This window comes from Pseudophryne corroboree, chromosome 11 (assembly GCF_028390025.1).
Source record: "Pseudophryne corroboree isolate aPseCor3 chromosome 11, aPseCor3.hap2, whole genome shotgun sequence".
In the NCBI taxonomy this organism is placed as follows: domain Eukaryota; kingdom Metazoa; phylum Chordata; class Amphibia; order Anura; family Myobatrachidae; genus Pseudophryne; species Pseudophryne corroboree.
In genome coordinates, this window is record NC_086454.1 from 105,295,809 (window position 1) to 105,323,598 (window position 27,790).

At 46.2% G+C, this 27,790-nt stretch overlaps 2 protein-coding genes across 6 annotated transcripts in view; one reads left to right on the top strand and one right to left on the bottom strand.

Annotated features, from left to right (window-relative positions):
• Positions 1–26,548, bottom strand: LOC134969012 (general transcription factor II-I repeat domain-containing protein 2B-like). 3 transcript variants are annotated; one of them, XM_063944708.1, is made up of 2 exons: positions 26,466–26,548; positions 1–1,886 (listed from the first exon to the last, which is right to left on the bottom strand). In XM_063944708.1, the coding sequence occupies exons 1-2, from the start codon at positions 26,499–26,501 to the stop codon at positions 63–65; spliced, it is 1,860 nt and encodes a 619-aa protein (XP_063800778.1). In that variant the 5' UTR covers positions 26,502–26,548; the 3' UTR covers positions 1–62. The 3 variants fall into 3 exon arrangements, with proteins under 3 accessions (XP_063800778.1, XP_063800777.1, XP_063800779.1); XM_063944707.1 differs by having other exon boundaries at positions 26,427–26,504; XM_063944709.1 differs by lacking the exon at positions 26,466–26,548 and adding an exon at positions 26,332–26,417.
• Positions 26,508–27,790, top strand: part of MRPL23 (mitochondrial ribosomal protein L23) — a 5,994-nt gene continuing 4,711 nt past the window's right edge. The window contains exon 1 of one of the 3 annotated variants that reach the window (XM_063944712.1): positions 26,508–26,581. Coding sequence is in view for 1 of the 3 variants with exons in the window: in XM_063944710.1 (XP_063800780.1) it covers positions 26,733–26,749 (17 nt within the window). In the remaining 2 variants the exon portion in view is untranslated. Of the gene's footprint in view, positions 26,582–26,633; positions 26,750–27,790 lie in introns of those variants that run through there. The other 2 variants (XM_063944710.1, XM_063944711.1) reach the window with 2 other exon arrangements.

Here is a 27,790-nt window from a genome sequence, read left to right on the forward strand (position 1 = left end):
TTGAAAAGGACAAACACCCGGCAGGATTTGTTTATTGTATGTAAGAATTCAGAGGACAAGTTTTAATGGGATGGTTGTGACAACAACTCGTCTATGTCCACCTTAAGACTTGTTGTAGACAGACGTAGTGCTTGTAGGAGTGTGCGGTTCGAAATATTATTCCTGTATTTTGACTTTATATGGTTCAAGTCAGAAAATGCCTTTTCACAAATATAGGTGCTGCCAAACATGCAGGCAATTTTCATTCCTAGATCTTTTAAATTTGGGTATCTATCTCTAGGAAGCAGTTTAAAGAATGGGATGGCCGTTTCTGCTCTGGATGTTAGAAATAAGTCTGCCTGCAATTCGCACAGCTCCATTTGGTAATGTGTATCTGCAGAAACTATATCAATAGTCAGCGGGTTATTGAATAATTTGAGACTTGGGTTCAGATCATTAAACTCATGATAACGTCTATTGAAGTTCTCAATAAGAGTTTCAATCTTTGGGATAAATCTGTTAAAGTCTAAGATGGTTCCACTTTCTTTGAATTCATGAAAGAGTTCACTGCAGCACTCAAAATTGAGCAGCTCGTTCCTTAATAAATTCAATTTCAGCAGCATCAATTTGTTTCTGAAAGCAGAAATGTGCTTGTAGAGCTGGCTGACGTTCTGCTCCTTCTCTTGCAAATTTGTGTTCAGTAAATTTAAACTCTGTGTTATGTCGGTTAGGAAGGCGAGGGAGCAGAGGAAGTCCGTGTCAGAAAGACGTTTCTCCAAGGCAGGGTCAGACTTTATTTCTGCTAGGAACAAATAAATCTCCCTCCGAAGTCTGAAGAACGTATAGAGATAATTCCCTTTGCTTAGCCATCGGACGTTTCTGTTCTGTGGTAACTCGCAACTGGCCGCTTCAAGCTCTCCCAACAAAGCCTTAAATCTCCTGCGGGTTACGCCACATTTCTTGTCTCTTATCAAATTGGTAATTTTTATTACAACATCCATGACGTCAGACATTTTTAATAAGGTACCTACTAAACCTTCCTCGTGCACGATGCAGTGAAATATCAGACAGCCAATGCCATCTCTCCTTAGCAAGCCCGTAAGGCCGGCGTTTTTCAGGACAGAGGAGCTGGCGCTATCAGTAATAATGCTTATACACCTATCAAATCCACCGTATTCCCCCAAAGCAGTCTTCACTTCCTCATAAATGTCTTCGTCTTTTCCAGCTCCTTGCAATGGGGTCAAATGTAACAACTCCTCTGATATATTAAAATCCTCGTCCACTGTACGGATACAAATAATGAGCTGGTTGGTACCAGTAATGTCTGTGTTCTCGTCTACTGCAATAGAGAAATAGGTGCAGTTCTTAACGGCTTCGTGAACTTTCTGTATGACATAATGATCCATGACTGAAATGCGTCGGGCTACAGTTTGGTGGGAGAGGGATACAGATTCAAAACTCTTTGCCATTTCTTCATTGCCAAACGCACGGGCCATTTTGACGGCGCACTCCTTGATAAACGCTCCGTCGCTGAAAGCTTTTTTCCTCTTTACAATTTCCTCGCAGATGAGGAATGATGCCTTGATAGCTGCCTTTTCTGTGTTTAGAGCTGGTTCCGGCACTGGGGCTTGACTATTCAGTTTACTTTTTAACTCCTTTATTATTGCAATCCTTAAATCCCCGGTATATTTGGAGTACTGGAATTCATGCTGAGATACATAATGCCGCTTTACATTGTATTCCTTGCAGACAGACAATATTTGGAAACACACTAAGCACTGGGGTTTATTTTTGGTTTTTACAAACAAATAATCCATCTCCCAACGTTCCTTAAACATGCGATTTTCACTGTCCACCTTCCGATGCTTGGGGGTGCTCATGTTTGCTGTACAGTGAGAACGAGAGACCTGTAAAATAAAATGGAAGAGCAGTTAGTAAGAACCAGAAAATGTGATAATGCATAGGCACAATAGATATTACATGCGCCATTTATGTATTTTTTGTTTGCAAATTCGCTGATCTCAAAAGCCTAAAGCCAGGTACACTAGAGCGATGTCGGCACAATATGCAGTTTCGTAACGACATTTTGCCTACATCGCTCAGTGTGTATGGGGGATTGCGCACTGTCCTGTAGTATGCTAATGAAGGACGGAACAGGTTTGTTCCGACCTTCATTAGTATCGCCCCAGTGTCTACACACGATCTGAGCTGACGGGATTCGTTAGATCACCATTAATGTGAGAAAAGGAAGGCTGGATAAATATTATTTTACAAAATGAGTTGGTCTAACCATCCAGAAATGCCATCATTGCTATGCTTAAATACCATATAACCGAGTGAAAATTGTAGGTCGTGCACATTGTAAGTTGTAAGCGGCCTGACCTGGACATGTATTTCCACAAGTAGCAGAAATAAACTTATATGCAGCGTATAGTACTACAACTTCCAAAAAGCACATTTCTGCGAGTACAATTCATAGGCTTCTACCACGTTATCACAATACGCACCTGGGCATGTGCAGCATATGGCTGTGAAAGGGTTAATTGTAATAGAACCAACTGGTCAGTCTAAAATAACCAGCACCCCACCCTCATTATTAACACAATACACTGTCACCGCTAAGATTTAGAAGCAGATTTATCAAAGCTTGGAGAGCGGTAAAATACTAACCAGACAGATTATCCAGGTTATATTACAGGCTCTGTTTGAAAAACGACATGAGGTGATTGATTGGTACTTTATCTCTCTCCAAGCTTTGATAAATCTGCCCCTTAGTTCTGAGAGCTGACACTCTTGAAAAGCAAAAACAGAAGCACTGAGAGCAGACAGTAAGTACTTAAAATATTTAGCACAATGTGTACAACTACACTTTGGATCGTAAATAGCGCACAGGAGTGAAAATATGCTGCAAAGTAAGAATGCTTTCAAAAATAGAAGTGTTAATAGTTTATTTTTATAAACTAACAAAAACAGGATTTTAATACCTACCGGTAAATCCTTTTCTCTTAGTCCGTAGAGGATGCTGGGGATGCTTCAAGAACCATGGGGAGTATAGACGGGATCCGCATGAGACATGGGCACTTTAAGACTTAAAAAGGAGTGTGAACTGGCTCCTCCTTCTATGCCCCTCCTCCAGACTCCAGTTAGAGGAACTGTGCCCAGGGAGACGGACATTTCGAGGAAAAGGATTTATTTAATTTTTAAAATAAGGTGAGATACATACCAGCTCACACCTCAAACACGCCGTACAACATGGCATTCAACAACAACGCATGCAACGGCATGAATAACATCAGCCACAGACTGACTGAACTCAACACAACATGTGTATAACCATAACCAATAATTGCAGATACAGCCCGCATTGGGACGGGCGCCCAGCATCCTCTACGGACTAAGAGAAATGGATTTACCAGTAGGTATTAAAATCCTTTTTTCTCATACGTCCTAGAGGATGCTGGGGATGCTTCAAGAACCATGGAGTTTATACCAAAGCTCTAAAACAGGCGGGAGAGTGCAGATGACTCTGCAGCACCGATTGACCAAACAAGAGGTCCTCCTCAGCCAGGGTATCAAACTTGTAAAACTTCGCAAAGGTGTTTGATCCCGACCAAGTAGCAGCTCGACAAAGCTGTAATGCTGAGACCCCTCGGGCAGCCGCCAGGATGAGCCCACCTTTCTGGTAGAATGGGCCTTCACTGATTTCGGTAACGGCAATCCTGCCGTAGAATGAGCTTGCTGAATCGTATTACAGATCCAGTGTGCAATAGTCTGCTTGGAAGCAGTAGCCCCAATCTTGTTGGGAGCCTGTCAGTTAGTTGCAGCAGACATTCAAAGCAATATTTGTCAATTAGTGCAGCATGCTGTTCTTTATATTAAATAAGCTACAACAAAAGTCCACGTTAGTAAATCAATATGACCTGCTTCAAGGATCTAGCAATTAACCCTTTGGTCCAGTATGCTGGTGACTCCCGGCTCCTGGTGCTTTTAATTACCCATTTTAGGTGCCTTATCCGGAGTATCCCAACAGTGGTCCAGGCATAAGCAGGTGAGAAAAAGTCACGGCCGGTACCGGACAAACTGGTGAACTCTCTTACGCATTTCTCCGCCTATCACTGGTTCAGCGGCTTCCTCAGAGAAGTATATCACCGTCCCTCCATGCTTCCGTTTAAATAACAAACATTCTCCCGCCTACAGGGGCGCGTTGCGTCTCCGTACCAAGCCTCATTTCGGAATGGAGCGCACACGCCAGCGGACTCCGGCGTGCTCGTGACGTCTCTTAGTCACGTGTCTGCGTCTCACGCCTCAGTTAGGAATAGGACGCTACTTTGCTAATACCATATTGAAGATCTTAAATGCGTTCCACTTGACTTCCGGAAAGAGAATAATCAAAGTCCGCTTATTACTCTATATTCCAATCTGAATAAATTCTAACTCCGTGCAAATGTAAACAAGCAAATTATTATATCCTACTCAATACAATTAAACGAAAGCATAAAAACATAGAAACTACTGAATACACACTCAGAGCATACTACATATACATTTCAATGGACCGACTTGTCCTTATTTTCATTTTTATTATTATTATTTATATTTATTATTTTCACCACTCAGATGTTTCATATCTCAATATCTCAAATAAAGGAAACACCCAATGAGAATTGTTAAATACCAATAAAACTAAAATATTAATAATAATTAAAATTAGGTTGTATGAGTTCTTTTTAATACATATGCTAGTGATGTGTATGCATATCTGAAAGTAAGGTTATTTATAATAATAATAGGTTTATAGAATTTTCCTAGAGAGCTAGGGAAAATATCCTCTTTTATATGAAACATCTGAGTGGTGAAAATAATAAATATAAAATATAAATAATAATAATAATAAAAATGAAAATAAGGACAGGTCGGTCCATTGAAATGTATATGTAGTATGCTGAGTGTGCATTCAGTCATTTTTGTTTTTATGCTTTCGTTTAATTGTATTGAGTAGGATATAATAATTTGCTTGTTTGAATTCTAACTCCGTACAAATGTATTCAAATTGGAATAATAAGAATTTACTCACCGGTAATTCTATTTCTCGTAGTCCGTAGTGGATGCTGGGAACTCCGTAAGGACCATGGGGAATAGCGGGCTCCGAAGGAGGCTGGGCACTCTAGAAAGATCTTAGACTACCTGGTGTGCACTGGCTCCTCCCACAATGACCCTCCTCCAAGCCTCAGTTAGGTACTGTGCCCGGACGAGCGTACACAATAAGGAAGGATTTTGAATCCCGGGTAAGACTCATACCAGCCACACCAATCACACCGTACAACTCGTGATATGAAACACAGTTAACAGTATGAAACAATAGAGCCTCTCAACAGATGGCTCAACAATAACCCGATTTAGTTAACAATAACTATGTCCAAGTATTGCAGATAAACCGCACTTGGGATGGGCGCCCAGCATCCACTACGGACTACGAGAAATAGAATTACCGGTGAGTAAATTCTTATTTTCTCTGACGTCCTAGTGGATGCTGGGAACTCCGTAAGGACCATGGGGATTATACCAAAGCTCCCAAACGGGCGGGAAAGTGCGGATGACTCTGCAGCACCGAATGAGAGAACTCCAGGTCCTCCTCAGCCAGGGTATCAAATTTGTAGAATTTTGCAAACGTGTTTGCCCCTGACCAAGTAGCTGCTCGGCAAAGTTGTAAAGCCGAGACCCCTCGGGCAGCCGCCCAAGATGAGCCCACCTTCCTTGTGGAATGGGCATTGACAGATTTTGGCTGTGGCAGGCCTGCCACAGTATGTGCAAGCTGAATTGTACTACAAATCCAACGAGCAATAGTCTGCTTAGAAGCAGGAGCACCCAGCTTGTTAGGTGCATATAGGATAAACAGCGAGTCAGATTTTCTGACTCTAGCCGTTCTGGAAACATATATTTTCAGTGCCCTGACAACGTCTAGCAACTTGGAGTCCTCCAAGTCCCTAGTAGCCGCAGGCACCACAATAGGCTGGTTCAGGTGAAACGCTGACACCACCTTTGGGAGAAACTGGGGACGAGTCCTCAATTCTGCCCTATCCATATGGAAAATCAAATAAGGGCTTTTACAAGACAAAGCCGCCAATTTTGATACTCGCCTGGCAGAAGCCAAGGCCAATAACATAACCACCTTCCACGTGAGATATTTCAGATCCACGGTTTTTAGTGGTTCAAACCAATGTGATTTTAAGAAACTCAACACCACGTTGAGATCCCAAGGTGCCACAGGAGGCACAAACGGGGGCTGACTATGCAGCACTCCTTTTATAAATGTCTGAACTTCAGGTACTGAAGCTAGTTCTTTTTGAAAGAAAATCGACAGAGCCGAGATCTGTACCTTAATGGAACCCAATTTAAGGCCCATAGTCACTCCTGCTTGCAGGAAATGCAGAAATCGACCTAGTTGAAATTCCTCTGTTGGGGCCCTTTCGGCCTCACACCATGCAACATATTTTCGCCATATGCGGTGATAATGAGTTGCTGTAACCTCTTTCCTGGCTTTAGTAAGCGTAGGAATGACTTCCTCGGAATGCCCTTTTCCTTCAGGATCCGGCGTTCAACCGCCATGCCGTCAAACGCAGCCGCGGTAAGTTTTGGAACAGACAGGGCCCCTGCTGCCGCAGGTCCTGTCTGAGTGGCAGAGGCCATGGGTCCTCTGATATAAATTCTTGAAGTTCTGGGTACCCAGCTCTTCTTGGCCATCCACGAGTATCGTTCTTACTCCTCGCCTTCTTATTATTCTCAGTACCTTTGGTATGAGAGGCAGAGGGGAGAACACAAACCGACTGGTACACCCACGGTGTTACCAGAGCGTCCATAGCTATCGCCTGAGGGTCCCTTGACCCGGTGCAATATCTTTTATAGCTTTTTGTTGAGGCGGGACGCCATCATGTCCACCTGTGGCCTTTCCCAATGGTGTACAATCCTATTGGAAGACTTCTGGAGGAAGTCCCCATTCTCCCGGGTGGAGGTCGTGTCTGTTGAGAAGATCTGCTTCCCAGTTGTCCACTCCGGGAATGAACACTGCTGACAGTGCTAACACATGATTTTCCGCCTATCGGAGAATCCTTGTGGCTTCTGCCATCGCCATCCTGCTTCTTGTGCCGCCCTGTTGGTTTACATGGGCGCCTGCCGTGATGTTGTCTGATTGGATCAGTACCGGCTGGTTTTGAAGCAGAGGCCTTGCCGGCCTCAGGGCATTGTAAATGGCCCTCAGGTCCAGAATATTTATGTGTAGGGAAATAACCTGACTTGACCAAAGTCCCTGGAAATTTCTTCCCTGTGTGACTGCCTCCCAGCCTCAAAGGCTGGAATCCATGGTCACTAGAACCTAGTCCTGTATGCCGAACCTGCGGCCCTCTTGAAGATGGGCACTCTGCAGCCACCACAGTAGAGATACCCTGGTCCTTGGAGACAGGGTTATCAGCCTATGCATCGGAAGATGCGATCCGGACCACTTGTCCAACAGGTCCCTCTGAAAAGTTCTTGTATGGAACCTGCCTAATGGGATTGCTTCGTAGGAAGCTACCATTTTTCCCAGGACTCGCGTGCAATGATGCACCGCTACCTATTTTGGCTTCAGGAGGTCTCTGACTAGAGATGACAACTCCTTGGCTTTCTCCTCCGGGAGAAACACTATTTCTGGTTTATGTCCAGAACCATCCCCAGGAACAGTAGACGTGTCATAGGAACCAGCTGTGACTTTGGACTGTTTAGAATCCAACCATGCTGTTGTAGCACTTTCCAAAATAGTGCTACCCCGACTACCAACTGCTCCTTGGACCTCGCCCTTATAACGAGATTGTCCAGTACGGGATAATTACAACTCCCTTTTTTCGAAGGAGTATCATCATTTCGGCCATTACCTTGATAAAACACCCTCGGTGCCATGTACAGTCCAAACGGCAGTGTCTGGACTTGGTAATGGTAATCCTGTACCACAAATCTGAGGTACTCCTGGCGAGGATGGTAAATGGGGACATGCAGGTAAGCATCCTTGATGTCCCGGGATATCCTGTAATCCCCCTCGTCCAGGCTTGCAATAACCGCCCTGAGCGATTCCATCTTGAACTTGAATTTTTTTATGTATGTGTTCAAGGATTTTAAATATAAAATGGGTCACACCGAACCATGCGGTTTCGGTACCCCAACCCGTGTGGAATAGTAACCCCGTCCTTGTTGAAGTAGGGGCACCTTGAGTATTACCTGCTGGGAATACCGCTTATTAATTGCCTCTAGCACAGCCTCCCTGCCTGAGGGAGTTGTCAGCAAGGCATATTTTAGGAAACGGCTGGGGGGAGACATCTCGAATTCCAGCTTGTACCCCTGAAATACTACTTGAAAGAAACAGGGATCCACCTGTGAGCGAGCCCACTAATTGCTGAAATTTTTGAGACGGCCCCCCACCGTACCTGGCTACACCTGTGGAGCACCCGCGTCATGGTGTGGACTCACAGGAGGCGGGGGAAGAATCTTGATTCTGGGAACAGGCTGACTGGTGCAGCTTTTTCCCTCTACCCTTGTCTCTGTACAGAAAGGAAGCGCCATTTGACCCGCTTGCTTTTCTGAAGCCGAAAGGACTGTACCTTTGTCTGTGAGGATACCTGAGGTAAAATTATTTCTTCCCAGCAGTTGCTGTGGATACGAGGTCCCAGAGACCATCCCCAAATAATTCCTCACCCTTATAAGGCTCTCTATGCGCTTTTTAAGTCAGCATCACCTGTCCAGTGACAGGTCTCTAATACCCTCCTGACAGAATGGACATTACATTTATTTTGGATGCCAGCCGGCAAAATATCCCTCTGTGCATCCCCCATATATAAGACGACGTCTTTAATATGTTTTTATGTTTGCCAACTAGTATCCCTGTTTGACAGGGTCACCGACCACGCTGCAGCAGCACTATCTGCAGGTCTCAGTCTAGTGCCTGAGTGTGTAAATACAGACTTCAGGATAGCCTCCTGTTATTTTTATCAACAGGTACCTATTAAAGTGGCCGTATCCTAAGACGGCAGTGCCACCTTTTTTGACAAACGTGTGAGCGCCTTATCCACCCTAGGGGATATCTCCCAGCGTAACTTATCCACCTAGCGGGAAAGGGTACGCCATCAGTAACTTTATATAAATTACCAGTTTCTTAACGGGGGAACCCACGCTTTTCACACACTTCATTTATTCATCTGATGGGGGAACAAAACACTGCCTGTTTTTTCTCCCCAAACCTAAAACCCATTTTTAGAGGTGCTTGGGTTAAAGTCAGAAATGTATAACACATTTTTTTTATTGCCGGGATCAAGTCACGGATGTTCCTAGTGGATTGTGTATATGTCTCCACCTTGTCGACACTGGAGTCAGACTCCGTGTCGACATCTGTGTCTGCCATCTGAGAGAGCGGGCGTTTTTGAGCCCCTGATGGCCTTTGAGACGCCTGGGCAGGCGCGGGCTGCGAAGCCGGCTGTCCCACAGCTGTTACGTCATCCACCCTTTTATGTAAGGAGTTGACACTGTCGGTTAATACCTTTCACCTATCCATCCACTCTGGTGTCGGCCCCACAGGGGGCGACATCACATATATCGGCCTCTGCTCCGTCACCATATAAGCCTCCTCATTCAACATGTCGACACAGCCGTACCGACACACCGCAGACACACAGGGAATGCTCTAAACGAGGACAGGACCCACAAAAGCCCTTTGGGGGGACAGAGTGAGAGTATGCCAGCACACACCAGAGCGCTATATAATGCAGGGACTAACTGAGTTATGTCCCCTATAGCTGCTGTTTTTATATATAATGTATACTGCGCCTAAATTTAGTGCCCCCCCTCTCTTTATTAACCCTTTGTAGACTGCAGGGGAGAGCTAGGGAGCTTCCTTCCAGCGGAGCTGTGAGGGAAAATGGCGCCAGTGTGCTGAGGAGATAGGCTCCGGCCCTTTTTCGCGGCCTATTCTCCCGTTTTTTATGGAATTCTGGCAGGGGTATTTACCTCATATATAGCCCCTGGGGCTATATATTGAGGTATTTTAGCCAGCCAAGGTGTTTTTATTGCTGCCTCAGGGCGCCCCCCCCCAGCGCCCTGCACCCTCAGTGACCGGAGTGTGAAGTGTGTGAGAGGAGCAATGGCGCACAGCTGCAGTGCTGTGCGCTACCTTGGTGAAGACAGAGTCTTCATGCCGCCGATTTTCCGGACCATCTTCTTGCTTCTGGCTCTGTAAGGGGGACGGCGGCGCGGCTCCGGGACCGAACATCAAGGCTGGGCCTGCGGTCGATCCCTCTGGAGCTAATGGTGTCCAGTAGCCTAAGAAGCCCAATCCGGCTGCAAGCAGGCGAGTTCGCTTCTTCTCCCCTTAGTCCCTCGCTGCAGTGAGCCTGTTGCCAGCAGGTCTCACTGAAAATAAAAAAATCTAAGACTATTACTTTCTAAGAGCTCAGGAGAGCCCCTAGTGTGCATCCAACCTCGGCCGGGCACGAAATCTAACTGAGGCTTGGAGGAGGGTCATAGTGGGAGGAGCCAGTGCACACCAGGTAGTCTAAGATCTTTCTAGAGTGCCCAGCCTCCTTCGGAGCCCGCTATTCCCCATGGTCCTTACGGAGTTCCCAGCATCCACTAGGACGTCAGAGAAATAGAGTAATAAGCGGACTTTGATTATTCTCTTTCCGGAAGTCAAGTTGAATGCATTTAAGATCTTCAATATGGTATTAGCAAAGTAGAGTCATATTCCTAACTGAGGCGTGAGACGCAGACACGTGACTAAGAGGCGTCACGAGCACGCCGGAGTCCGCTGGCGTGTGCGCTCCATTCCGAAATGAGGCTTGGTACGGAGACGCAACGCACCCCTGTAGGCGGGAGAATGTTTGTTATTTAAACGGAAGCATGGAGGGACGGTCATATACTTCTCTGAGGAAGCCGCTAAACCAGTGATAGGCGGAGAAATGCGTAAGAGAGTTCACCAGTTTGTCCGGTACCGGCCGTGACTTTTTCTCACCTGCTTATGCCTGGACCACTGTTGGGATACTCCGGATAAGGCACCTAAAATGGGTAATTAAAAGCACCAGGAGCCGGGAGACACCAACATATTGGACCAAAGGGTTAATTGCTAGATCCTTGAAGCAGGTCATATTGATTTACTAACGTGGACTTTTGTTGTAGCTTATTTAATATAAAGAACAGCATGCTGCACTAATTGACAAATATTGCTTTGAATGTCTGCTGCAACTAACTGACAAGCTTGTATCAGTGGGAACTGCAAATGACTGTAGTATCTGTTGCTACTAACTGACCAGCTTTCATCAGTATTAATAACCACTGTTCTGCAAATGACTGCTAAGTTGGAAAGAGCCAAGAGACTAACCAACTAGATCTGCTTGAAATAGTTCCTGCACTGAACACTAGTATAAAGGCTTAGAACTGTACTGTGCTATTTAATGTTATGCTTTGCAGGAGTTACCGGTACTTCGGATAATATTCATTTATAAATGTGGAGTTTTTATTATTGTTTTTAATTGTGTAAAATAATAAGTACACACATTTTTTGAATCAGCGCTGTTATCTGTGTGTCTATATTTTGTGTTTTTTGGAGGGTAGAGTACTCTCCCTTTATTAACAGCTGCTATTTGATCTGTGTGTTCTGTTTTGATTATTTTATATGCACACAAATTCTATCTAGCTGATAGCACCAAGTTGTTTGTTTGTGTATTTTTCTTGTTGGGAGCCCACAGGACAAACAGAGCCTCTGTTTTCCTAATTTGAGCCGTTCTGGCGACAGATTTTCAAAGCTCTGACCACATCTAGAGACTTCGATTCCGCCAAGGCGTCAGTAGCCACTGGCACCACAATAGGCTGGTTTACGTGAAACGATTAAACCACTTTTGGCAGAAATTGCTGACAAGTTCTCAACTCCGCTCTATCAGCATGGAAGATTAAATAGGGGCTTTTGTAAAACAAAGCCGCCAATTCAGATACCCGCCTTGCGGATGCCAAGGCCAACAACATGACTGCTTTCCAAGTAAGGAATTTTAACTCAACCTTACGCAAAGGTTCAAACCAATGAGATTGCAGGAACTGCAACACCACCTTAAGATCTCATGGTGCCACAAAAGGAGGTTGGATGTGTAGCACGCCTTTCACGAAGTTCTGAACTTCTGGAAGGGAGGCCAATTCTTTCTGAAAGAAAATTGATAAACCCGAAATTTGTACTTTAATTGAGCCCAACTTTAGGCCCGCATCCACACCTGCTTGCAAAAAATGGAGCAAACGCCCCAGCTGAAATTCCTCCGTAGGAGCCTTCTTGTATTCACACTGTCACAACTGAGGGCTGATGACCGTGGCTGGGAGCCTCAGCTGTAGGGGCTGACGGGTACTTGAACTTAGGAGGAGCCATGTGACTCCTGGACATGCGTAAAGACAGTAGCAAGGATGCCCGAAGGCGTGACCACGACAACTGGAAATATCTTTCAGTGATTTTATTAAATGAAAAGTCAGAAAACGTGAAAAAACAACAGAAAGTCACAAGTGGAAATTTAGGTGTGCAACTGGTTAATACCAGTAACCTGGAATGTAGAGAAAAGTTCTGTAAACTGTAAATGAAGCTAGGGTTCACTGGAAAATTGAAATAGAAACTGGAGTGCGCTGGAAAACTGTAGTTGTTGAAGAGTGGCTGCTGGAAAGCCGGAATACAGACACAGGTGAGTAATGTGATGTTGTAGAGGGTTAATCACAGAGGTGTCGTGTTACACCACAGAGTGTAACACAGAGGAGTCAGGCTTGAATGCAGGAGAGTTCACTGAAGAATCTGTAGAAGACTGCACACAGGAACCACTGGAGACAAATGAAGCACTGCAGAGAAAGTCCATGGAAGAACTGCTCACTGGAAACACTGAAGACCATTGAAGCACTGACATCCTTCAATGCTGGGACAGGCTATTTAAACCCACAGGTTAGCAGGGATTGGTGGGCAATTAACCAGAGACCAGATTGCAGCTGCTGTGTAATCAGGCTGGGAGCAGAGTGCAGCTGATTGGCTGAAAAGTAACATGTGATGAAAACAAACATGGCTGCGCCCATGTTTGAACTTGGAGGGAAAGACTGTTTGTAACTTGCATGTGAATTTTAACCATGAAGCTGCCAGAATCATAGTAAAGAGATTTGAGACAATGAGATGCAGCATGCTACACACAGACAGTGCAGATGGAATCCAGGCTTGGGACACTGGGACAGTCTCAGGAGGCATTTGGAAGGTAAATACTAATAAGGAATTACCTGGATCGTGACACACACCAAGACACATATTTTCTCCAAATACGGTGGTAATGCTTTGCCGTTACTTCTTTTCTAGCCTGAAGTAGTGTGGGAATGACTTTACTGGGAATACCCTTTCGGGCTCGGATTTGGCGTTCAACCGCGATGCCGTCAAACGCAGCCGCGGTAAGTCTTGATACACACACAGTCCTTGCTGTAACAGGTCCTCTCGTAGAGGAAGATGCCAGGGATCTTCTATGAGTAATTCTTGAAGATCGGCATACCAGGCCCTCCTTGGCCAGTCTGGGACAATGAGTATCGCCTGAACCCTTGTTCTTCTTATGATCCTTATCACCTTTGGAATGAGTGGAAGAGGGGGGAACACATAGACCGACTGAAACACCCACGGTGTCACCAGAGCGTCCACCGCTAGTGCTTGAGGGTCCCTTGACCTGGAACAATATCTCTGAAGTTTCTTGTTGAGGCGAGACGCCATCATGTCTATTTGAGGAACTCCCCAACGACTTGTCACTTCTGCAAAGACCTCTTGATGAAGACCCCACTCTCCTGAATGGAGATCGTGTCTGCTGAGGAAGTCTTCTTCCCAGTTGTCCACTCCTGGAATGAAGACTGCTGACAGAGCGCCTGCATGTTTTTCCGCCCAGCGAAGAACTTTTGTGGCCTCCGCCATCGCCGCTCTTTGTTCCGGTTTATGTACGCCACTGCTGTTATGTTGTCTGACTGAATCAAGACGGGCAGACTGCGAAGAAGATGTTCCGCTTGCCGAAGGCCGTTGTAAATGGCCCTTAATTCCAGAATGTTTATGTGCAGACCAACCTCCTGGCTTGACCATTTTCCCTGGAAATTTTTCCCCTGTGTGACTGCTCCCCAGCCTCGGAGACTTGCATCTGTGGTCACCAGGATCCAATCCTGTATCCCGAACCTGCGTCCCTCTAGAAGGTGAGAACTGTGCAGCCACCACAGGAGAGAGATTCTGGTCCTGGAAGATAGGATTATTCTCCGGTGCATGTGCAGGTGAGACCTGGACCACTTGTCCAACAGGTCCCACTGAAACACTCTGGCATGGAACCTGCCAAACTGAATGGCCTCGTAGGCCGCCACCATCTTCCCCAGCAACCGAGTGCACTGAAGGATCGACACTCTTGCCAGTTTCATAATCTGTTTTACCATGTTCTGTATTTCCAGAGCCTTTTCCACTGGAAGAAAAACTCTCTGTAATTCTGTATCCAGAATCATACCCAAGAACAACAGCCGTGTTGTCGGAAGCAACTGTGATTTTGGCAAGTTTAGGAGCCAACCATGTTGCAGAATTGTCAGGGAGAGCGTAACATTTTTCAGTAGTTGCTCCTTGGATCTCGCCTTTAGCAGGAGATCGTCCAAGTACGGGATAATTGTGATTCCCTGTTTGCGCAGGAGAACCATCATTTCCGCCATCACCTTGGTGAAAATCCTCGGAGCAGTGGACAGACCAAATGGCAACGTCTGAAATTGGTAATGACAATCCTGAACAGCAAACCTCAGATAAGCTTGATGTGGAGGATATATGGGGACGTGTAAGTAGGCATCATTTGTGTCGACCGACACCATAAAATCCCGCTCCTCCAGACTGGAGATCACTGCTTGGAGAGATTCCATCTTCAATTTGAATTTTTTTTTAGATAGAAATTGAGGGATTTTAGGTTCAGAATCGGTCTGACCGAGCCATCCGGCTTCAGGACCACGAACAGGCTCGAATAAAAACCTTCCCCCTGTTGCGACGGGGGTACAGTGACAATGACGTGATTTTGACACAGCTTTAGTATTGCAGCGGATACTACCTCCCTTTCTGGAAGAAAAGCTGGCATGGTCGATTTGAAAAAACGGTGAGGGGGCACATCTTGAAACTCCAATTTGTACCCTTGGGCTACTATTTCTAATACCCAAGGAACCAGGGACGAGCGAACCCAGACCTGGCTGAAGATTTGGAGACGTGCCCCCACCGGTGCGGACTCCCGCAGAGGAGCCCCAGCGTCATGCGGTGGATTTGGCAGAAGCCGGGGAGGACTTCAGCTCTTGGGAAATTGCCACAGCCTGTGACCTTTTTCCCCTTCCTCTCGTAGCAAGGAAGGAAGACCCTCGTCCTTTTTTGTATTTATTGGGCCGAAAGGACTGCATCTGATAGTGGGGCGTTTTCTTTTGTTGTGCAGGAACATAAGGTAGGAACGATGACTTACCTGCGGTAGCCGTAGATACTAGGTCAGTGAGGCCGTCACCAATCAAGACACTACCATTAAACGGCAGAGACTCCATAGTCTTCTTAGAGTCAGTATCAGCATTCCATTGATGAATACACAATGCTCTTCTAGCTGAGACTGCCATGGCATTGGCCCTTGATCCCAAAAGGCCAATATCCCTCGCAGCTTCCTTTAGATAGGCTGCAGCGTCTCTGATATGACCCAGTGTCAAAAGCACGCTATCCCTGTCAAGGAAATCTATATCAGATGACAAGTTATCTGCCCACTTTTCAATAGCGCTACTCACCCATGCCGATGCAACGGCAGGCCTGAGCAGCGTACCTGTAGTGACAAAAATGGATTTTAGTGTATTTTCCTGCTTACGATCCACAGGATCCTTCAGGGCTGCCGTGTCAGGAGACGGAAGCGCCACCTTTTTGGACAGACGCGATAAAGCTTTGTCCACAGTGGGGTTTGACTCCCACTTTTCCCTGTCTCCAGAGGGGAACGGATATGCCACCGGAATTCTCTTGGGAACCTGTACTTTCTTGTCAGGATTTTCCCAAGCTTTTTCAAAAAAAGCGTTCAGTTCATGAGAGGGAGGAAATGTCACCTCAGGTTTCTTTCCCTTAAACATGCAGACCCTAGTATCAGGAACAGCAGGGTCCTCCGTGATATGTAATACGTCTTTTATCGCCACAATCATGTACTGAATGCTCTTAGCCAGTTTAGGATTCAATCTGGCATCACTATAGTCGACACTGGAATCAGAGTCCGTGTCGGTATCTGTATCCGCTATTTGTGTAAATGAACGCTTCTGTGACCCCAAGGGGTTCTGAACCTGCGACAATGCATCCTCCATGGATTTTCTCCATGTCTGGTTCTGGGACTCAGATTTATTTAATCTCTTATTGAACCGAGCCACATTTGCATTCAAAACACTCAACATATTTACCCAATCAGCCGTCGGCAGTGCAGACACGGTCACTCCCTCGGTCTTTTCTGTCCCCACTCCATCCTCCTCCTGGGTAGAGCACTCAGCCTCAGACATGTCGACACACGCGTAGACACCCACAACACACTGGGGCTACAGGGGACAGACCCACAGCAAAGCCTTTTAGAGAAACACAGAGGGAGTTCTGCCAGCTCACAACCCAGCGCCTATCCCGGTTCTGAAGCGTGTAATATACTGGCCAGACCTGTTAGCGCTTTTAATATCAATAAAACAGCACCAAATCAACTGTGAAACACCCCCCCCCCCCCCCCCCCCCCCCCGTTTTGCACCCTGCTACTTGTACAGCAGTGTAGGAGGCCAGGCTCAGCGTCTCTGCAGCTGTGAAGAGAAAATGGTGCTGGTTAGAGCTGTGAGGGATAGGCCACGCCCCCTTAATGGCGCGCTTCAGTCCCACTTATTTTTATATATTTATACTGGCGGGGGTCTGTATTTAGTGCCCAGGCACTGTATACTCTTATGCCAGTTGCTATTGAGGTTTTATGCTGCCCAGGGCGGCCCCCTGCGCCCTGCAGTGCCTCTGTGTATGTGGGAGCATGGCGCGCAGCGCGGTACCTCAAAGCCGTCACTGAAGTCTTCTGATCTTCTTCTAATCACCCGGCTTCTGACTTCTGGCTCTGCAAGGAGGGTGACGGCGCAGCTCTCGGAATGAGCATCTAGGCGTACCTAGCGATCAAACCCTCTGGAGCTAATGGTGTCCAGTAGCCTAAGAAGCAGAGCCTTGAAACTCACAGAAGTAAGTCTGCTTCTCTCCCCTCAGTCCCACGATGCAGGGAGCCTGTTGCCAGCAGGTCTCCCTGAAAATACTAAACCTAACAAAGTATTTATTCTGAGAAACTCTGGAGAGCTCCTCAGTGTGCATCCAGTCTCACTGGGCACAGAATCTAACTGGAGTCTGGAGGAGGGGCATAGAGGGAGGAGCCAGTTCACACCCCTTTTTAAGTCTTAAAGTGCCCATGTCTCCTGCGGATCACGTCTATACCCCCCATGGCTCTTGAAGCATCACCAGCATCCTCTAGGACGTATGAGAAATGCAAATTGAATGAGCAGAAGAGATAACTAAATGAAATCAATATTGGTGTGATCACCCTTTGCCTTTAAAGTGAAATACAGGCAGGTACTTATCCATCATGCGATACCAGGGAGGAGCCTGAATGGATCCAAATATTTTCTGCAGCAGGACAACGAGCCCAAACATACAGCCAATGTCATTAAGAACTATCTTCAACGTAAAGAAGAACAAGGAGACCTGGAAGTGATGATAAGGCCCCAACAGAGCCCTGATCTCAACTTTATTGAGTATGTCTGGGATTACATGAAGGGACAAAAGGATTTGAGCAAACCTTCATCCACAGAAGATCTGTGGCTAGTCCTCCAAGATGTTTGGAACAACCTACCTGTTAAGTTCCTTAAATAACTGTGTGCAAGTGTACATAGAAAATAGGATTTTAATTACCTACCGGTAAATCCTTTTCTCGTAGTCCGTAGAGGATACTGGGAATCCATTTAGTACCATGGGGTATAGATGGGTCCACTAGGAGCCATGGGCACTTTAAGAATTTGATAGTGTGGGCTGGCTCCTCCCTCTATGCCCCTCCTACCAGACTCAGTCTAGGAAACTGTGCCCGAGGAGACGGACATACTTTGAGAGAAGGATATAAAAGGATAGTGGTGAGATTCCAAACCAGCACACACAAACAAGAGGAAAGTCATGCTAACCAAACTTGGAACAGGAACAGCAACATCTGAACCAAACAACAATACTTAACCAAGTATCAGTGCAGGATGAACGAAGAAACAGGCGGGCGCCCAGTATCCTCTACGGACTACGAGAAAAGGATTTACCAGTAGGTAATTAAAATCCTATTTTCTCTTGCGTCCTAGAGGATACTGGGGTCCATTTAGTATCATGGGGAAGTACCAAAGCTCCCAAACCGGGTAGGAGAGTGCAGAGGTTCCTGCAGAACTGATCGACCAAACTGAAGGTCCTTAGAGGCCAAAGTATCGAACTTATAAAACTTTGTAAACGTGTTCGAACCTGACCAAGCAGCTGCTCGGCAGAGCTGTAAGGCCGAGACACCGCGGTCAGCCACCCAAGAAGAACCCACTGACCTAGTCGAGTGGGTCTGTACAGATTTAGGTACCAGCAACCATGCCGTGGAATAATAGAAATGTGATAACCTGCGCACTGGGATCTATTTGTGTGGACGAGCTGCTACACCTTCAGGTGACTGACCTGATGGAACTATAGAGATGATTGGGAATGGTGTCGCGCTCAATCTGGATGATTGGTCTGTTTATCAAATTAATTGGTTAATAAGATATGAGCCCTTGATTTCTTCAAGTATGGATGAGGATAAATAAATAAATGAATAAATAATTAATTGGATGGTTAATGGTTAATTGGATATAAACCCTTAAATTCAGCAAATACTGGTGCGTATGTGATAAAATGATCAATGCATATAGAGATGAATGAGAAACGAATATAAAATGAAAAATCAAATAAAATATATATAATAAATATATTAAATGATGTATCAATTGGGTGCTTGGTGGTCCTATGTTCCAGATTGAAATGTATTGAAATCAATGATGATCATAAAGATTCAGTATTAATGTAACACTTTATTATAATTGGCTAAATAACTAAATATTGTGAAGATGAGTGCTGGATGGCACTGATAAGTAATGTCACTCTTGGTCAGCAAATAGTTTCAAACTAGCGGCGTCCCGCATGCATAGATTACTGTCTCTGTTAGAGTGCACTCTAGTTTTTCAGTCTCACAAATATCGCTTATTCTGTATGTGTCACACTGTGAATCTTCACGGTGTGGGCATGGGGCAATTACACATGGGGGGTATGATAGGGAGGCTCTGGACTAATCTTACAGGCCGGCCTCAGCTTCCCGTGGTGCCTCTTGGAACAGACACCCCCTGAGAGCCGAGGCGCCGCACCGGTAATCTCGTCTGGGGCGAGGGAGAAACTCAGAAAGCGCTCTCCGGAGCCGCCTAGTGAGTGACCCTCGCCGCAACAGAGGCTCGCTTCCTACCTTCTCCTGTGTTTACCAGGTCCCGTCACCGGCTTGTCCGTCTTCTGTTGCTCAGCAACCTGGTCCGCTTCCGGGTTTCTCCCGATCACGTGACCGGGTCTTGTTAGATGTGAAGCTCGATGTATCTGGTATGCAAAAGTAGTTCTGCAGAACTTGAAAGTCTGTATGTCTTTACTCCATGCCGTGGAATAAGCATGCTAGTTAGTGAGCTTGATCCAGCGCGCAATCGACTTCTTTGAAGCAGGACACACAATTTTATCGGGATTGTAAAGAACAAACAGACTTCCTTTGACGAGCTGTTCTCTTCAAATACAACTTCAAAGCCCTCACAACATCCAAAGACTCTGAAGTGACAGAGGTGTCGGTAACAACCGGAACAATAGGTTGGTTGATGTGAAACGCTGACACCACCTTAGGAAGAAATTGCTGACGAGTCCCGAGTTCAGCTCTGTCCTCATGGAAAATTAAATAGGGGCTTTTGTAAGACAATGCCCCCAGCTCCGACACACGTCTTGCTGAAGCCAAGGCCAACAGTGTGACGGTCTTCCACGTAAGATATTTAACATCTACCTCCTGTATCGGTTCAAACCAGTCCGATTGGAGGAACTGCAGCACCAAATTGAGATCGCAAGGTGCCGTGGGAGATACAAAGGGAGGTTGGATGTGCATAACACCTTTCAAGAACGTCTGGACTTCAGGAAGAGAAGCCAATTGTTTCTGAAAGAAAATGGACAAGGCCGAAATATGGACTTTTATGGAGCCCAGACGTAGGCCCCCATCCACACCCGACTGCAGAAAAAGCAGGTAACGTCTCAGATGAAATTCCACGGCAGAATATTTTCTGCTCTCACACCAAGAGACATATTTCTTCCAAATACGGTGGTAATGTTTGGATCATAGTCGGGATGATCCTGTCAGGGATGCCTCTCCTGGCTAGAATCAGCCATTCAACTTCCATGCCATTAAACGTAGCCGTGGTAAGTCTTAATAGACGAACGGGCCCTGTTGCAGAAGATCCTCACGAAGAGGTAGAGGCCATGGATCTTCGAGGAGTATCTCCGGAAGGTCCGCGTACCACACCCTTCTTGGCCAGTCCAGAGCAATGAGAATTGCTTGAACCTTTTCCCCTTCTTATTCTTTTGAGAATTCTTGGGATCAGAGGAAGTGGCGGAAACACATACACCATCTGGTAGACCCATGGATTTGTCAGTGAGTCTACCACCACTGCCTGTGGGTCTCTCGACCTGGAACAATACCGCTTGACCTTCTTGTTGAGATGAGAGGCCATCATGTCGATTTGTGGACATCCCCTTCGACGTGTCAAGCACCTGAACACCTTCGGGTGAAGGCTGTGTCTGCTGAGGAAGTCTGCTTCCCAGTTGTCGGCGGTCTTCATTCCGGGAGTAGACAACGCTGCAGCGTTTTTTTCTGTCAGAGGAGAATTCTTGACACCTCCGACATTGCTGCTCTGCTCCTTGTTCCGCCCTGTAGGTTTATGTACGTCACTGCCATCACATTGTCTGACTGGACGTGAAAGGCCCGATCTTGAAGAAGATATGAGGCCTGCAGAAGGGCATTGTATATATCCCTGAGCTCCAGAATGTTGATTGGAAGGACGACTTCCTGACTTGACCATCTTCCTTGAAACTGCACCCTCTGGGTGACTGCTCCCCAACCTCTGAGGCTTGCGTCTGTGGTTAGCAGAATCCAATTCAGAATCCCGAACCGTCAGCCCTCGAGTAGGTGAGAAGTCTGTAACCACCACAGAAGGGAGATCCTGGTTTTTAGGTCAGCCCTCTAGTAGGTGAGAAGTCTGTAACCACCACAGAAGGGAGATCCTGGCCTTTGGTGACATACAGATCCTCTGGTGCATGTGAAGATGTGAGCCGGACTATTTGTCCAACAGATTGAGCCGGGTCTTGCATGAAACCTTCTGTACTGAAAAGCCTCGTAAGAGGCCACCATTTTCCCCAGAAGGCGAATGCATAGATGCACCGATATCCGGGTTGGCTTCAGGACATCCCCGATCCATCAACTGGATTACCAATAGCTTTTCCAACGGAAGAAAAACTTTCTGCAACTGTGTGTCCAGTATCATTCCCAGAAATGGGAGCCTCCGAGTTGGTTCTAAGTAAGATTTTGGAAGATTTAGAATCCACCCGTGATCCAGGATTAGTTTGATTGTGAGGTCAATGCTGTTCAACAACCTCTCCCTGGATGGTACCTTTCTCAGAAAATCGTCCAGGTACGGAATTAAGTTCACTCCCTGCTTGCGAAAGAGAAACATAATTTCTGCCGTGGAGAGACCAAATGGCAGGGCCTGGAACTGGTAGTGACAGTCCTGTAGTGCAAAGTGTAGGTAAGCCTGGTGGGGCGGCCAGATCGGAATGTGAAGGTAGGCATCCTTAATATCTAGAGACACTAGGAATTCCCCCTCCTCCAGACCTGAGATCACCGCTCTCAGAGTCTCCATCTTAAACTTGAACACTTGTAAGTACGGGTTCAACGATTTTAGATTCAAAATCGGCCTTACCGAACCGTCTTTTTTCGGTACCACAAACAAGTTCGAATAATGGGGGTCATTCCGAGTTGATCGCTAGCTGAAAATATTCGCTGCACTGCGATTAAGTGAAAAAACGGCACTTCTGCGCATGCGGCGCAGTGCGCAACGTATTTTCACAACGGCCAATGTATTTTCACACAAAGGCTAGCGAAGCTTTTCAGTCGCAATGGTCGCCGCAGAGTGATTGACATGAAGTGGGAATTTCTGGGTGTCAACTGACCGTTTTCAGGGAGTGCTCGAAAAAACACAGGCGTGGCAGGAAAACCGCAGGAGTGGCTGGGCGAACGCAGGGCTAGTTTGTGATGTCAAAACAAAAACTGTCGCTGTTGGGACCCTTGCCAGGAAACTGCATTTGAAAGTCCGGACCATCCCCTACAAACTTCCAGCATACGACTCCAACTGGAGGGTGTTTGTATTTTTGGCTGAACTGTTGAATTCTGCCCACCGCACTGCATGAGGAGCTCACCATTTGCCATCTTGGAGCACCATACCCTCTAGCGGCAAAGCCTTACAACTGGTTATATACACGCCTCCTCTAATCTACAAATTGCTGGACTCATTCATCATTGGGGAATAAATCTGGAACAGACTTCTTTATTTCAACACTGTTTCCATTCCTGGCTCATTGGGTAACCCTGGTTTACTTATTACATTATGTATATCTTTTAATGCTCATTGGAACATACCATTAATGGTCCATATTTTTATACTGAAGTGAATTCACTTTTAACATTAAAATCTTTATTATCAGAGGTTATTGTTGTTATATGTAGAAATTCAGCGCAGCCTACCCCTCTTTCTGTTTTCAAAACAAAAACTGAATGGTCTGAAGTGATCGCAAGCGCTAAGTAGGTCTGAAGCTACTCAGAAATTGCACAATATTTTTTTGTAGCCGTTCTGCGATGCATTCGTTCGTACTACTACTAAGCTAAGATACACTCCCAGAGGGCGGCGGCTTAGCGTTTGCATGGCTGCTAAAAACTGCTAACGAGCGAACTCGGAATGACCCCCAATATCCCTTGTTTTGTAGAAGAGGTGGAACTGGAACAATGACCTGAGTCTGTACCAGTTTTTGAATTGCATCCTGTAAGGTTATACTTGCCTCTTGTGAAACTGGTAAGCCTGACTTGAAGATTCTGTGATATGGGAGCTCCTGAAAATCCAGTCTGTAGCCCTGGGAAATAGGATCTATGACCCAGGGATCCTGGCAAGATGTTGTCCAGATGTGACCGAAATTTTTTAGTCTGGCTCCCACCTGCCAGTCTTCCAGGCATCACGGTCCAGAAGCAGAACTGGAGCTCTGTTCCTGAGAACCGGCTGTTGCTGGTTAGCGTGGTTTACCTCTAGTGCATCTGTTGGCTGTAGAGGATCCTCTGGCTTTGCCCTTAAACTTGGCAGTCCGAACGGACTGTAGAGTAGGTCTTCCTGGTTGGGGAAGCTGCAGAAGGAAGATATGTGGACTTACTTGCAGTAGCTTTGGAGATCCATTTGTCTAGTTCATCTCCGAATAAGGCCTCTCCTGTGAAGGGTAGACCTTCCACGCCTTTCCTGGAGTCCGCGTCCGCAGTCCACTGGCGTAACCATAAGCCCCTGCGTGCTGACACTGCCATAGCAGTGGTGCGTTCATTAAGCAAACCTACTTCTTTTATAGCTTGCACCATAGAGTTTGCAGAGTCCCGTATATGTTGCAGGAGTAACACAAACTCCCCCCTAGATAAGGAATCTAACCCTTCAATGAGGTTACCCGACCATTTAGCAATGGCTGGCTTTAGTAATCCATGCACATGCTATAGTGGGTCTCTGAGCCACCCCAGCAGCTGTGTACAAGGATTTGAGTGTAGTCTAAATCTTACGATCAGCCGTGTCTTTCAGGGAGGCTGCACCAGGGACAGGTAACACAATCTTCCGTGACAACCTGGACACAGATGCATCCACTATCGGTGGACTTTCCCATTTTTTCCTATCCTCAAGAGGAAAAGATGAGAGTAACCTTTTAGGGATTTGAAATATCTTATCAGGATTAACCCATGGTTCTTCAAACAGGGGGGTAAATTTACTAAGATGGGAGTTCTATTTAAGATGGGATGTTGCCTATAGCAACCAATCAGATTTCAGGTATCTTCCAAAAGGTGCTAGATAAATGAGAAGTAGAATCTGATTGGTTGCTATGGGCAACATCCCATCTTAAATAGAACTCCCATCTTAGTAAATTTACCCCAGGGTATTCAATTCCTTTGACACAGGAAAAGTGACTGAGGACTTCATTTTTACATTAAAATAAGATTCCTAACACTCCTCTGTCACCTTATCAGGAATTTGCAGAACGCCTCTGATAGCTTCTATAAGAGCCTCTATTTCCTGTGACAGATCAGCGTCGTCCCCCCTTCTGAATCCACCTCCCCCTCCTCCATGTCTGACCCCTCAGCGTCAGACTGCAGGATATGGGCCAGAGTTCTTTTTTGTGGACAAATGGCAGGGGACTGAGATGCTTGTTTGGGGACTGAGTCTCTGTTCATAATCTCATCCACAGACTGTTTTAAGTATTGCGTCTCTTTCTCATTGCGGGATAATTTATTAGAGATATTGGAAATCATTTCTTTAATGGAATCCAGCCATGCTGGTTAAGCCCCGCTAGCCTGGGAAGGTGCACTACACTGAGCACATAGCAGTGAACTCCCTGTGGAAGAGGAACACTCTGCCGTACATGGGCCCTCATTCCGAGTTGTTTGCTCAGTAAAAATCTTTGCATCGCAGCGATTTTCCGCTTAATGCGCATGCGCAATGTTCGCACTGCGACTGCGCCAAGTAAATTTGCTATGCAGTTAGGAATTTTACTCACGGCTTTTTCATCGTTCTGGCGATCGTAATGTGATTGACAGGAAATGGGTGTTACTGGGCGGAAACAGGCCGTTTTATGGGCGTGTGGGAAAAAACGCTACCGTTTCCGGAAAAAACGCAGGAGTGGCCGGAGAAACGTTGGAGTGTCTGGGCGAACGCTGGGTGTGTTTGTGACGTCAAACCAGGAACGACAAGCACTGAACTGATCGCAGATGCCGAGTAAGTCTGGAGCTACTCAGAAACTGCTACGAGGTGTGTAATCGCAATATTGCGAATACATCGTTCGCAATTTTAAGATGCTAAGATTCACTCCCAGTAGGCGGCGGCTTAGCATGAGCAAATCTGCTAAAATTCACTTGCGAGCGAACAACTCGGAATGACCTCCATGAAACAAACTCTTGGCCAGACATATTGTAAATGTGACAACACACACACAGGAAAAGGTTAAAAGCACAATTAACCCACAAAGAGAACCTTCCAGGGAGACACAGAGATATTTTGGAGCCAGCACACAGCACCTTTATTGCTAATGCCAAGTTTAGCCTGGTCGCAGACTAAGTACCCAGATTGGGGATTTAGTACACTAATAAATCGAGAGGGGTACAGGGGAAACCCCCGGTGGGTCCTACTGCCTGGGGGCCCACCTTCTCCTCTAGAAAGCAGGTTCCAGACTGTGTACTTGAATTATACATATGCTATCTAATACTGCATAGGACTATGGTGTATTTTCTACAATGCATTGCTGTTATTAATGTGATACATTTTCATGCATGCACAAGCAGTATATATATATATATATATATATATATATATATATATATATATATATATATATCTATCTATATCTATCTCAAGTGATCCAGACCATGCACTTTCTAATGGTTAGCCAAGACTCGGTGGCAGCTGCCATACTCCATCTGGAACTGGCCACATCAGTAAACATGAACCCTTACCTCAACATTACCCCGGTGGACCCAGCACGCACCAGTCCGACACTGTGTACCTCTGTGTGTACAGTACATACATATGCAGCTTAGTACAGAGAGAGAGCATGAGATATACACCAGCAGTGCATGCACAGGGACTATATAATGCATTAGAATATTGTACCTCTGTGTGTACAGTATATATACATGAAGCTTACTTAGTGCATGGAGAGAGCATGAGATATACACCAGCAGTGCATGCACAGGGACTATATAATGCATTATAATGATTTGTGTACCTCTGGCTCTGTGTGTACATGCAGCTCAGTGCAGGGAGAGAGAATGAGATATACCTCAGCTGTGCTTGCACATGAACTATATAATGCATTATAATGCTACTAGTGTACAGCACATACAAATGCAGCTTAGTATATGGAGAGATAATACATACCCCAGCAGAGCATGCACATGGACTATATAGTCACTATATAAAGCAGAATCATGGTATTAGTACCCTTACTAGGAGTAAGTACATATGCAGCTTACCACCGAGACACGGCCTGGGAGAGATAATGGGATATTTACCTCCTTGGGCGCCGTCGCTGTGGGATTATCTTCCATGGATTCTGCGTACCGGGAGCCGGAACCCCGCCGCCGAGCCCCTGGCTCTGTGCAGGAAGTGCGGAGTGGACGCTGTGGCGGTGAGTGGGTGAGGTTACACGGGCGGGTGCATGAGCCTCCGATCCTGCAGGTGGCGCTGTTGTGTCAGCACCGATACCGCGGCGGCTAGTACCGGTGGTTCCCCCGGTCAGTGTGGGCGGTGAGGAGGACACGCCGGTGCCCGGGGAGAAGATGGCGAGCAAGGTGATGTGAGTATGGGGCAGGGCTGTGCCCTCTGACAGGTAATCTGCTGTGTGGCTGCATCACACGCTCATTATTCCCCATCAATCTGCCAGGGTGACCTCAGAGCCCAGGGCTATCCTGGAGCTACAAGTACCAGCATGCCCTGCCATTCGCTAACCCTCCCGAGCGACAAGTCTGAGATTATCATGATATGTCGGGACAGACGCTTGCTATGCCATTGCTGTACCTGATCATGTCAGAGCGGCTGTCAGAGACTGTGGGAACCTCGTACACAAATACAAATGTCTGAAATTAGAGAAAAAGGTCCCAAAAAGTTCAGAATGCACCTATAAAACAAAGTGCGTCTTGAAAATCAATTGCAAGAAGGTGTTATTCTGCAATGTATAGGTAACAACATTGAACTAAAACCTCTAAATAAACCTAAATATATGAATTATTATTGCTTGTTTACGGTCATCTGCAGGAGGCTTCAATGCACAGGGGTCTCTGTGCGACTCTTGAGCCTTTCGCCTACTGATTAGACGTGATTGCACTTAACCAGGGTGCTAGAAAGGGTATCCGGACTCCAGGTCGACAGCACAAAGGTCGACACACCTTAGGTCGACATGGACAAAAGGTCGACAGGAACAAGGTCGACATGGAAAAAGGTCGACATTAGTTTTTCACGATTTTTTTCTTTTTTTGAACCTTTTCATACTTAACGATCCACGTGGACTACGATTGGAACGGTAAAGTGTGCCGAGCGAAGCGGTAGCAGAGCGAAGGCACCATGCCCGAAGCATGGCGAGCGAAGCGGTGCACTAATTGGGGTTCCCGGTCACTCTACGAAGAAAACGACACCAAAAAACCCATAAAAAACTCATGTCGACCTTTTTCCATGTCGACCTTGTTCCTGTCGACATTTTGTCCATGTCGACCTTTTGTCCATGTCGACCTAAGGTGTGTCGACCAATTGGCGTCGACCTAAGGTGTGTCGACCTTTGTGCTGTCGACCCTCAGTCCCAGACCCGCTAGAAAGCTACTTATACCCCTTTCACATGTAGCCT

Bases quoted from the DNA above. Each gene is read 5' to 3' on its own strand.
- LOC134969012 (XM_063944707.1), bottom strand. From the start codon at position 26,501: ATGGAAGATAATCCCACAGCGACGGCGCCCAAGGAGGTAAATATCCCA. The intron at 1,887-26,426 runs GTAAGCTGCATA...TTTATTTTACAG, and splicing joins TCCCAGGCCGTGTCTCGGTG to GTCTCTCGTTCTCACTGTAC.